Source organism: Pseudorasbora parva, chromosome 12 (assembly GCF_024679245.1).
Source record: "Pseudorasbora parva isolate DD20220531a chromosome 12, ASM2467924v1, whole genome shotgun sequence".
In the NCBI taxonomy this organism is placed as follows: domain Eukaryota; kingdom Metazoa; phylum Chordata; class Actinopteri; order Cypriniformes; family Gobionidae; genus Pseudorasbora; species Pseudorasbora parva.
The window spans coordinates 36,394,073-36,407,287 of record NC_090183.1 but is presented as its reverse complement, the minus strand read 5'-3'; the positions used below and the strand labels follow the sequence as shown (position 1 = coordinate 36,407,287).

General features: G+C 33.5%; 1 protein-coding gene across 1 annotated transcript; it reads right to left on the bottom strand.

The window, feature by feature from the left end:
* entpd8 (ectonucleoside triphosphate diphosphohydrolase 8) lies at window positions 1-7,696 on the bottom strand. The gene is made up of 9 exons (XM_067460133.1): window positions 7,214-7,696; window positions 6,044-6,161; window positions 5,805-5,957; window positions 5,563-5,720; window positions 4,667-4,897; window positions 4,303-4,563; window positions 1,525-1,635; window positions 1,260-1,394; window positions 1-1,004 (listed from the first exon to the last, which is right to left on the bottom strand). The coding sequence occupies exons 1-9, from the start codon at window positions 7,385-7,387 to the stop codon at window positions 810-812; spliced, it is 1,536 nt and encodes a 511-aa protein (XP_067316234.1). The 5' UTR covers window positions 7,388-7,696; the 3' UTR covers window positions 1-809.
* Between the last annotated feature and the right edge of the window lie 5,519 nt (window positions 7,697-13,215).

Sequence of the window (13,215 nt, the reverse complement as noted above, 5' to 3'; positions counted from 1 at the left end):
TTTTTAAGTACTAGTTTTTATCATTCAGTACATTTTTTACAAAGAAATTCATACTTTTATTTAACAAGGATCCTGAAAAAAAAGATCATAGGTTCCACAGACATGTTAATAAGAACAACCATTTTCAACATTGATAACTGAGAAATTGTAAAATCAGCATATTAGAATGATTTTTTAAGGATCATGTAAGACTGAAGACTGGAGTTATGACTGCTGGAAATTCAGCTTTGCCATCACATGAATAAATTACACTTATATATATGAATATTACTGGCCCCAAATTTTCGAAGGTAGCGTACACACACTTCACAAAAAACAAAGGCAAAATATAAATATTTAAGGCTGCTTATATATCGTTGCTTATAAATTTGTACAAACCACACGAATGGCTTCATTTTTATATCACACATAATAATGTAACTATACATTTATTTAATGTCTGTTAAATGCTTTAAGTCTAACTGTATGTGCTAAGTGGAGGTGAAAACGAATACAAGCAAATAAAAAACTATACTCTTATCGATTCAGAGTTTTAAAATGATGAAAAATATCTGTAACAATTTCTTGAATTATTGAGGTATATATGGTACTATGATACTAGTCTGCCTTCAAAACAAGACACTACTTTAAATAACGTAAACTCACAAAAAGCTATATTTTCTAAAAAATTGTCATCTAATTTTTGTTATCATAAAGTATTCTTTTGGTCTTTGAAGAAAACATCTCAAACAGTAGTCAAAAAAGTTGCGATATTTGAAAAGTTATAAATATTAACGTAAACATACACATTCAGTCATGTCACAAACAAATCAGTGCTTTGGATCACGGATAAACAGGATGCCTATAATAAGTAGACTGAGGAAGAGGGCAAATACAATGAAGAAAGTCTGAGCTGCCCACTGACTGTAAAGCACTCCTGTCACCGCGCGGGACTGTTCGGAGGGAATCATGTTGGTCAGGTTCAGCATGTAGCCCAGTGTCCAACCAACATCTGTGTCTGCTACCTGTAACCATCATAAGATCATATATGATCTCCACTGATAAGACAGGCATTATAGTGTCAGGGGGCCATATAAAGGGAGATTCCTAGAAGCAGGTTTTCTCATACTGGAACAGACGTCATGTGGTATACTGATTGAGGCACATGGTATGATGATGTAAATGCAAGTAACCAGTTTACAGTCCCTAATGATTTATCAATCAGTGAACAGCAGTGCGATAAGGCTAATCATTTACATTAATGAAACTGTGTTCCTTACCTGTTTCTCAAAAGAGATTTGATCCCAGGTGTTATTGAACTTGTATCCTTTCAGGAGAATAGTCATAATATAATGCGAAGAAGCACAATAATCTTTCAGATATTTTGCCTTAATGCCTGGATTTTCAGAAGTAATCTGCAGAAAGGAATAAAGGAAAGGATCAGGTATCAAATATACTAAACATTTCATTATATGTGATTACATTTCATCTGGCTTTTTACTATAAAATGATTACAATGTATTGTGATAGTATCTGTGGACTCACAGTGGTCCAGTTTTTGTTGCAGTGAGTCTCAATAGTGGAAAGAACCCGTGTCAGTGGGGCTTTAGGGGCAAGACCAAGGAAGTCAAAGGTGTAGAAGTATGCTGAAAAAGCCTGCGATGGATATGAAATGTAGTTATTTTAAGACATGCCAAACAAATTAAAGCAACAAAAGAAGAAGAGGACAATTCGATACAGACATCAATGAAAATAAGAACTTGTAGGATACTTCGTGATGTGTTAATTTAGTCACCCCTATAATGGACTCAGTTCTGTGAAGGATTCATCAGAGTAAATTGTTCTGGGTAGATTACTTAAAAATTGTAGTCTGTTACTAATTATAAATTGCATGACAAAAAGTAATGTAATCCATGAAATATAGGCCTAGTTTCACAGACAGGGTTTAAATTAAGCCAGGATTATGCATTAGGAACATTTATAAAAGTTACTTAAATTTTCCTTATTTAACTTAGAAAAATACGTTACTTGTGTGCATATTGAGCCAAAATAATGGCACTGACATACAATGTAAACTCAAATAAATTGGCAAAACTCAAATAAATGTAGAGTTTAAGTAAGCAGAACTTGCAAATTTTTATTTTGTACTCATACATTTTAATTGCTCTCAACTTAAATCAAAATGAATCAATTTAAATATTTTTAGGAGGGGAAACTTGGTTAGCTTAAACTAGCTGATTCAATAAATGCTACACTGTTAATTGATAACACAATGCTTTGGCATTATCATAGCATTTGCTGAAATAGTATGGCATTTAACATACTGTATCGGTTCTCAAACTGCTCGTGCTCTTCACACTTGAATGTCATGGCAAGGAAATTAAAATACTAAAGAAAATAAGTTTATCAAACAATTCAGATTACTTAAAATGCGTCAGTTTTGTAAACTCCAAAAAAAGAAAGTTTTAAATATTCAAAAATTAGATTGAACTATTTTGTTTAATTTGAGTTGCCTTGACTCAAACCAATTAATTATTTTGAGCGTTAGGGTTTACAGTGCAAGTTGCTTTCAGTTAAAACAACTCAAACATGCATTTTTTTCTGGGACTAGCTTAAGACTTGTCTGTAAAACCAGGGGTTAAGGTAATATATTCTGACATTTTGGCCTATAGGCTACATTACAACTTGCATTACTTTTGACCTAACTAGCATTACATCAGGGTTTCTGCAGATGAATGAAAAGCTAAGTCAAAATAATTATTTATTATTATAAATAAAACACTTATAAGTGATACTTACTAAAGATTAAATATTTTATTTGTTCACATGCATGTTATTAGACCCTAAACCAACATCAGAGAACCAATTGTATTGTTATAAATTGTATTCATTTATTTTAAAAATTGACAAAACATTTTTACATTTTATTGTGTTTAAAGACAAAAAACCCTTCCAAAGACAGGAATACATGCACTGTAAAAAAAATAAAAAATAATAATCGCTCCAATTCAAAATTTTCTAGTGAATGCACATCCAAATTTTTCAGTTTGCCGAATTGAAATTCTGTGAATTGATGCAATCTGTTTCATCTGATAAAAACAAAAACGGATCATAATCGTTCAGAGACTCAAAGTGATCTTTGTGTCAAGCTGTCAAAATAAGAGTTTGGTTTTGTACAGTAGAATAATAATTTAAAAATATTTTTAAAAAAAATGTTCAGTAGAATTTTTAAATGACTCACTAAGAGATAATTCAAATAATGATTAAGGTTTTCGTCAGGAGCTGATAGATATGCACATGCAGTGTTGCAATGTTCTGCATTTTGCTGAAAACACTTCTTAAAACTGAATTAATTTACTTAATTTTTGGAATCTGATTATGTAATCATATTACATGCAATATATTTAACCATAGATAATTCAATAAATGCCTAATAATTTGCTAATTGGCATCACAATGCTTTAATAGGTTTAGCATAACATAACATTCGCATTACAATACCCCTAACATCCAACATACTTTTTAATACATCTCCCATATTAATCTCGCACAAAACAAAACAAAAACATTATATGACACTTTATTTTAGTACTTAAATGATACTATGATACTTTAGTAAGTACTTTAGTACTGATTTTAGTTCTCTCCCTTTCGAGTGTTATGGTAAAGCATAAATAGAAATCCCAGCCCAGTTAAATGTGTCTTAATTAAAAGAAACTAGTTCATAAAACTAAAAACAATTAAACAAATCATATTATTTAAATGGGTCAGTTTTGTGAATTTAAAAGAAAAGTAAAGTTCTAAATACTAAATGTTCATTTGATCGAACTAATTTGTTTCATTTGAGTTGGCTCTACTCAAACTAATTCATTATTTTGGGTTGTAGGGTTTACAGTGTGAGAGTGAATCATTTAAACCAGTGCCTCGTCTTTCTGAACTGTTCAGTAAAAGAACCGGCTCAGTTGTTCTGAAATCAGGCTGCATGTTTTTAATTTACCAAAAAGTTATGTGATTATTTTAATCTAATATACTAGTTCCATTGAAGCCAATGTTGATTTTGTTTGTATCAGTTAAAACTAATTTCTTGACATTATTTTGATGTAAGACAGCAAAATCATAACTCTGCTATGGCAGGAAACACTGCAAAATAGACCGTTTTTGCATGTCCATATAGTCAAAGGCAAAAAACATTATATGCAAAAACATATTCTATATCTTCCCACAGTTATTGTGTTTTCATTTCCTTACATTAAAACTCTAAATAAACTTAAATACAATGCTAGTAATTAATAAAGATGATTTGATAAGGAAAGCAACACTCACAAAGAATTCGCCATTGACAGGAGGCTGATAGGTACCATCGAAACCACAGTCTGGTGATAAGGCACAGTCGGTGAGGTTAACAATATTCTCCATTAGAGAAAGACAGAGGGCTGAATTACCCGTTCCTGAGAAAGTCACTATAGTCGTGGGGTTAAAATTGTTTGGTTTGACCACACAAGGGGAGTTGTAAAGTTCAGCCAAAGTAACATTGACTTTATATCCTCTGTGATAGCATGGGTGACTGACTGTTGTTCCAGTGTTCTGCATGAAGCAAAAAAACATTTTTAGACACTTTCTAAACCTACATGCAGTAAAGGCATCGTACTAAAGCTGGTATGGCTCACTTGAACCCTTTCAAACCAACCTTGTGAAGGTATGCCTGAAGTTTCTTCAAAGCCTGGTCCTTGCCGTAGCACAAGTAGCTGTGCGTGTACAACTCATACTTGTACCCATAGAGCTGGAGATTCAAAGATGAATCTGGGTCTCTCACTGGGTCTTTTGGGGTGAATGAGATCTGTGTTGATGCACCACCGAGATCTAGAGCTCCGAGGATTTTTCCTGCTTTAGGGTGGATCCAAAGGCCCTCAAAAGTGTGCTGCAAGGAAAACCATTAAGAGTTCACGCCCTCCAGGGAAAAGATCTTCGCCTTTAGATTAGAGTGGCCAAATATAATGTGATCTGATTACATCTAGGCGGAGTTGATAAAAGTACAAAGTCTGGAAATAGCTACATTTGCAACAAATTTGCAAAGAAAGTTTAAAAAATGAATCTCACTTCCTCTTGGTTTTCAGGTTTCGTACCAGTAGACTTTTTTTGTAGATACTGGTCTGTTACATGTGTATAGCGAATTTTGTAGGTGGCGCTGAGCCATTTTGCAATTCCTAATTATAAAACCCATAACAGACGTACATTTTCGCCACTTCTGATGTGTTTGCAAAGTTTTGTAAGTTTTCGAGCATGTTTAGGCCCCAAAAAGCGATTATTTGGGAGGAAAAGAATAATAGGCCAAGCAATTCCAACACTGTCTCCAATTGAACATTTTTAAGTGACTGATCACAAGATGTGTGTGTGTGAGAGAGATGTTAATTCTGAAATTGAAACCCGGAAATATAATCTGACATTAAGAGATGTCATTATCTCATCTGTATGTATATTTTTATTTTATTTTATTTTTTAAATACACGTGTAAGGAAATAAGCTCTTAAATCTGCATTAATAGCAAATCAGTCCTAATATCATCAATACTAAGCCATTAGTCACCTTGATAAATCTCTCTAAGAGATAGTTGATGGTGATCCAGCCATAAGCTCCCTCCTCCATGCCAGAGAGTATTCTGGCCCCTCGGAAATCAAACGGATAACTTTGGATTGTTTTGGTGACTTCTACGAGGATGTTGTCAGCTAGACTTTGGTTCTGTACACGGTGAAACCAATAACACAGATTATTTATGCGAATACAGAAAGATATTCCTTATTTTTATGATAAATCAACTAGATCAGTTGACCTAAGAAGCCGCATGCCAGCAGTGGCACCAAGGTACACCGGTGTAGCCTTCCGCTTTCCTTCTGGTATTACCGCTTTGGCAACATCCAAGCATTTCTTAAGACTTTCTCCGGCTGCCGGAGGGTTCTCGATATAGCTTGATATGCCATCACCTAATAAATGAAATAAAATAAATACAAATAAACTAGCAAAACAGAGAAGAGAGCTGGTCAAGTGTTCATCGCTACGCTGTACTCACCATCCACATCACAGCTCTGTTTCTGAGAGACTATTCCAGTGTTGTTCTCTTTGTTCCCCAGCCACTGGTACAGGAAGAGGGCCGTGTGAGTGGAGCCGGCATCAAACACAATCCCATACTGAGGAAATAGAGACAAAGAGTACCATAAATTTGGGAAAAAAAATATTGATCTATTGGGTGTGACTGCTTCCTTAAGAGAAACCTTTTGACAATAGCTTTATCACATTCATGTTATTCTAGAGGATTAGAGTGGTTCACTATTAGTTTGTGTTGAGAAATTGTGTAAAATGTCTTTGCTTGTTTGTTATGCTTGTGGTCTTATAAGACATGCTATGCAGTTTTTATGTTGTTTTTACCTTCGATTGTTTTAAGAAACAGACTAGTCATGTGTGAAATATACACAATTAACAGATTTTTCCACAAAAGTTCTTTTTGGTAACACTTTACAATAAGGTGTATGTATGTTAATGTAGTTAAGGTAGGCATAATATTAACAATACGTTTACTGAATGTATTAATTTAGCTTTTTGATAACTTCTGAAAAGTGTTACTTTTATTTTTTATGTTTGTTTTAGAAGGTTTTGTCCATCTCTTTTATTGGTGCTAGTTTTACAATTATGTTCATTTTAATCAACAATTAAATTTCATTATTTGTTTATTTTAAGTTATACAAAATAGAGGTTAAATGTGTGAATATCATGAATATCTTAAAACACACAAAAATATTTTTTAAAGAGAATAGAAACATTTACTGTGTTCCTTCAAAATGTCATCACTAATATGACTAATGCCTGGGTTACAGGGATGCCATGTCCTGATCCCATTTCCATCCACTTTCCTGTCTCAGTAAATATTTTTTAAAGCAGTGAACTTTGAAAAGGTTATCATAAAAAGGGACTTTTAAAATATTTCAAAGCCAGTTCATTGTAGGAACGACTAAGTCATGCTTACAAATATTATCAGCCGGCGCTAACACATATTTATTATAATATATTATCATCCGATAAAGCATATATATACTGACATATGCTTCAGGTGATTTACATTAAATAAACCACAGGCAGTGTCAGCAGACATGGAAAAATAACTTTAACATTTTCTGGTGAATGCCTCCTACTTGGTTGACTTAAGAATCGCAAGAATCTATTAAAAATGTTTGCATGTTTGCACCTGTGTTGAGTATGGCTGATCCAAAGTCTGATGATTAGCAAGAGAGAGGACCAGAGCAATGATTGTTGTACAAACTACGGCTGCCATTGCAGCACCCAATAATATAGGTTTCTGAATTCCCATATCTGCAATCTGTCGTGACACAAAACAAATAAGCATGACAAGTTCATCCATATGGAAAGTTCATTTCACGACATGCCAAAGTGAAATAGTCAGACACTATCATTTATCATCGCTTTACATGCCCATTCAAGTCTACAAGTACAGGAGAGTCAATGATTAACCAGGATCCTCCACTGTAATTTAAAGCTGATAAAGACATATTAACACATCAGAGAGAAAGCAAATTCCTTACCGTTTATTAAGCCGTTTAACTTTCTTTATGAACACACAGAGGAGACGTGGCTGAATAATGAAGACAGGCATGTACAATGCTGGTGCCTCCACACTTTACTCCAGCCGGGGCCTCTGGGAACTGAAGTTAGACTCCCACTTCCCTGGTATATCTTCACCTCATTACACACACACACATAACACACTCACTAACTTTTCCTCTTTCACACACACAGTTAGGTGCTCCACACAGACACACACCCTGGTTTACAAGCTCAAAGCTTCATTGGATTATATAGCTTGTCTTATGTATTAACGTCAAAAGTTGAATAAGTTTCAAAGGATTTGACAGGTTGTCGCTTTGACATGTGGGAACTGATAAACAACCTTATCTGAAAAACCGAAACCATACACTAACCTCATCCACCAATAACAAATGTTACTTAATAACTAATCTCTCTGTGACTCTATTGTGTTTAAGTCCTTGGTTTAACATTGTAGATCAACACAAAATTACACAGATTGACTCTTTTGCCATCTATAGCAAAAGCTGACGTCAGAATTAACCTCCTTCACAATATTATGAAATCTCATTAACCTAAACTAAAAAGTGTTTAGTCTTAAAATAAATGTCCTGAAAAAAGAAAAACATACACTCTTAGGAGAAAAGGTTCAATAGGGTTCTATAAAAGCCTATATACTTGACTTGGAATTTGTATTGCTTTATTTATTTTTTTCTAGTGATAAAGTGACAGGAACCCCTGAAAGGTTCCTTTCACTGAAGCCCTAAAAGGTTTTAGGACAGAACCCTTTAATGTTCTATATTGAACATTTTCTTGTGAGAGTGTAGACCTGTATTTATAAAAAATAAAAAAAGCTAAGTGGAATCGAGCAAACACCTTTTAGTGAAGTCAAAGCAAAATTACTCGGCATCATTGCGAATCAACATTGAGAAAAACAGTTTATAACAAAGTCACGATTACAGTTAACTGTTATAAATATTATCTTTTCAACGTAGTCATTATATATATTTTTATTTTGTGAGACGCTATTGTGCCATTATATTTTTTATTTTGTGAGACTGTTAAAGAGATTGTTTGACTTATAATAAGAATTCTTCCATAATTTACTCTCCTTCAGTTAACCCTAACGCTCAAAATAATTAATTGGTTTGAGTAGAGCCAACTCAAATTAAACAAATTAGTTCAATCAAATTAACTTTTATGAGTATTTTGAACTTTCTTTTTCCTTTGCGTTCACAAACCCGACCATTTGAATTATTTAATTATTAGTTATATTAGGTGTACGAACCCTACACTATATTGCCAAAAGTTTTGGGACGTCTGCCTTTACATGAACTTTAATGACATCCCATTCTTAATCCGTTGGCGCATCCTTTGCAACTATAACAGTTTCAACTCTTTTGGCTTTCTACAAGGTTTAGGAGTGTGTTTATGGGAATTTTTGACAATTCTTCTTGAAGCGTATTTGTGAGGTAATTGAGGCAATGATGTTGGACGAGAAGGCCTGGCTCGCAGTCTCCGCTCTAATTCACCCCAAACGTATTCAGTCGGGTTGATATCAGGACTTTGTGCAAGTTCTTCCACAGCAAACTCACTCATAACCCCTGATAAACAACCCCACACTATAATTCCCCTCCACCAAACTTTACACTTGGAACAATGCAGTCAGGCAAGTACCGTTCTCCTGTTAAAACCAGATTCGTCAATTAGATTGCCAGACAGAGAAAGTGTGATTCATCACTCCAGAGAACACGTCTCCACTGCTCTAGAGTCCAGTGGCGGCGTGCTTTACACCACTGTATCCGACGCTTTGCATAGCGCATGGTGCTGTAAGGCTTGGATGCAGCTGCTCTCTACGCACTGCTCTTGAGCTAATCTGAAGGCCACATGAAGTTTGGAGGTCTGTAGCTATTGACTCTGCAGAAAGATGACAACTTCTGAGCACTGTGAACGTCAGCGTGCACTGACCACACTCTCTTTATGTGTCCCACCACTTCTGGGCTGAATTGTTGTTGTTCCCAATTGCTTCCACTTTTTTTATAATACCACTAACAGTTGATTTTGGAAGTTTGGTAGTGAGGAAATTTCACGAATGGACTTATTGCACAGGTGGCAACGTATCATGGTACCACGCTTGAATTCACTGAGCTCCTGAGAACCCATTCTTTCACAAATGTTTGTAGAATCATATGCATGCCTAGGTGCTTGATTTTATACAACTGTGGCCATGGTAAGTAATTAGAACACCTAAATTCAATGATTTGGAGGAATGTCCCATACTTCTGGCAATATAGTGTATGAGCAACTTTTACTGTAAAAGTTACCACTTATAAACTGTAAATGGCAAGGAAACTGTTATTTTGTGTTGCTAGCACACCATATACAGACTCTTTGTTTATTTCTGTGCTATGGAAATGGCCGATTAGATTCGGAACACATATTGGTTTAATCACCTCAGCATCCTAATTGAGGGATTTGCAGCTTACCACGTACTTCACACAAAGAAAACGAATTGTTCACGGTCACGCTCAATTTTAAATTAGCGAGAAAAAAGACACGGTTCGTTCAGGACGTATCGTAAATCACCACTTAAATCTTGTATGAACACCTTCTGCTGTCATTAGCTGTTGTTCTCAATCACGCAATCACACCTGTTACTCACTCCCTTGTGTTCAGATATTCATGTTTTGAACATTTGAGCCTGTACAATAGAGATAAGTAATAGCGGTAAATGGCAGGTACATAAAAATCTGTTCAATAATCCTGTGGGGACCATGACATTGTCCTAAAACAGGTTTAGGACTCACTACACTTTGAGAAGCAAAATCATCTGGGACACAAGTTTTCTTTTTCAGATTATACTTGCTATTTGCTAAAACTATTTTCTTAATTGGTCGGTAGCATTCAGCAATGTTACTGATTTGGCCTGAAAAATAATTCACCCTAACATAATATGCGCTTATTCTAAGCAAATAAAGATCAGATCAAAGGTCATTATACTCTGTTATATGAAACAGTCACTGAGAAAACAGTGACGTACCTCTTTTTTGTGCTCCAGAATTCGTGTCAATGTACAATCAATTGTAAAAAGGAATTTTGAAATCTTTTCTTGTGATAAATGTGCTCATGTGTTCTTTGTTTCGTAAGACATTAAGAAAAAGGTTAAAGGGGTGTATGTGTACAAAGTATTCCATCATACGACATACAGTATATTAATTTTCATTTCAACAAATTCAATGCAGTTTTATTTGTATAGCGCTTTTTAATATAAAAAATATGAGGTAGGATGAGGAAGAAACTTTATCATCGGGAATGTATTTTAAATACATTTCCATTTTCCTTTTCAGCAAACCAAAAGGTCAAAGCTTCATTTTCATTTAATTCTATATATTTGTTTGAATGTTTTTAACAAATCATTTTGCTCAGAGGAAAACTATAGATTCACTCAAAAAAATGATTGCATGATGCTGTTCACTTTATAATTAAGATATAATTTATCTCTATTTAAAACCATTATATCAGGTTTCTGGTTCAGATGTGATCGCCTTATGTTATAAAGACTTAAGACCGTAACTATTTGACATAACTTGATGTTTATATTTTCAAATAACATGTTTCTATCAAGTAATCAAACAAACAGGACTTTCACTTCTAATCATGCTTTGCAAAGAGGCTGAATTCGGAGAGTAGATGTTTAAAAAAGGTCTATTTTATGCATTTTAAACTTTTTAAATGTTGGTATTTAAATGTTTGTGTTATATTAGTGTTTTGGAGGTTACAACTGGTGAAGTGTAGAGCATATGTGCTTGGGGTGAGGACCTGCTAATAACAATTAAAGTTGTTTTAATAATAAAAAAACAACTACTTTGGGCATGCCATGGATGTAACAAAACCATCTTCTGGCTAGACAATACGATTTTATAAGAGACAACATTTGTAAATTTGTAATTAAACTGGAAACTGGATTACTTGTTATGGTTTTTGTTTGATATTCATTTTAGGACATTTTAACTTAATAGTTTTGGACAAATTAAGAATGTTAAACGGATTTAACTAAAATGGCATTGAAATTATCGTACTTAAAAAAACATAAGTTTACTGAATAAACAATTCAAAATAAATGTACCAGAATGTATACCATTGTTTAATATGAATGCTTTAAAATATTTATAAGTAATATCCTATGGTGTTAACAACAAGTGTGGTCCATCTGTGTATGTTTGCTTTGATTCCATTGTGAACATAAAGCAATAGTAAATACATCTTATAACAATTATGCATAATAAACTATATGTGCATATAATAAAAACTGTGCTTTTTTATTGAACAGGTCATAAACGTTGTTGAGCCACACCATATTTTTGCTCGTTACCCATTACACATTTCTATCAGCACTCTGTCAGATATTCATTATGTTTATATCTTTAAGATAAAAAAAATGTAAACCATCAAAATGTATTTTTGTAATAAGATGATGTATGATAGACATAGAAACCAGAATTGTGTTGTATTTAAAGAGTTAACTGAGACTAACTGACTGTAAAACTAAAAAATAAAGAAATGTAACAAAAGTCAAAGCTTCATTTTATGCATAGCTTTCATTATTATTAAGACTTTGCATTAGACCTACTTCATGGCAAATGTACACAATCAGGCTCAGTGAATGCACTTTATGTTATTTATTTAAACATTTACTTTGTTTACCTGCTTTAACTATTCTATTACAAAAACTGCAATATATGTTTTGGAACACTGCACATTGTGTAAACTGTATAATATTTAATCTTCCAAAATGCATGTAGCCTAATTGTAATTTGAACCACACCTGTTCTATCAATAGGTGTTGGCACTGGTGTAACAAATGTCATCACGGATGTCATCATCTTTCACAATATCTTTAAGCAACCCTTTAAAAATGAAAACTGCTGACTTCATGGTTTTACATTTATCTCATCAGCTGATTTGTGTTTATATCAGTGTGGTTTTATTACATCCACCATTCCCAAACCACTAAAATATAGCATAGCATTTGTGTATCAATGGAATTCACAAAATTGTCCTAATTCAGTATTTTGACTGTGAATTAGGCAGTTGAATACAACACAACCAGAAAAAAATTAACATTTGTATATTTGACATTTCTAACAAAATTTCATAGTATAGCAATAAACGTAATATGTTACACTGTAAAAAATGTAAATAAAAATAAAAATAAAATAAATCAATTTTATTGGGAAAACAGCACAAACAATGTCAATATGTTTTTAGCAATGAATTTTATGACATAAATGGGGCATTTTGTGTTGGCCTATGATTTATCTCATAATAGTTAGACATTCAGTCTGTCAAATTATTATATTCAACATTTCCAAAGACTGTTAAACAATACCCTAACTTATCCAACTTACTACACTGTAAAAAAATCAGGCCTCAAATGAAAATTTTCTAGTGGCCGATCACATCAAAAAATTTCAGTTGGCCAAATTGAATTTCTGTGAATTAAATTGCATCAATTCACAGAAATTAAATTTGGCCAACTGAAAAAATTAGATGATCGGCCACTAGAAAGTTTTTAATTGGGGCCTGAATTTTTTATTTTATTTTTTTATTTTTACAGTGTAGTAGGATACAAGTTGGATAAGTTAG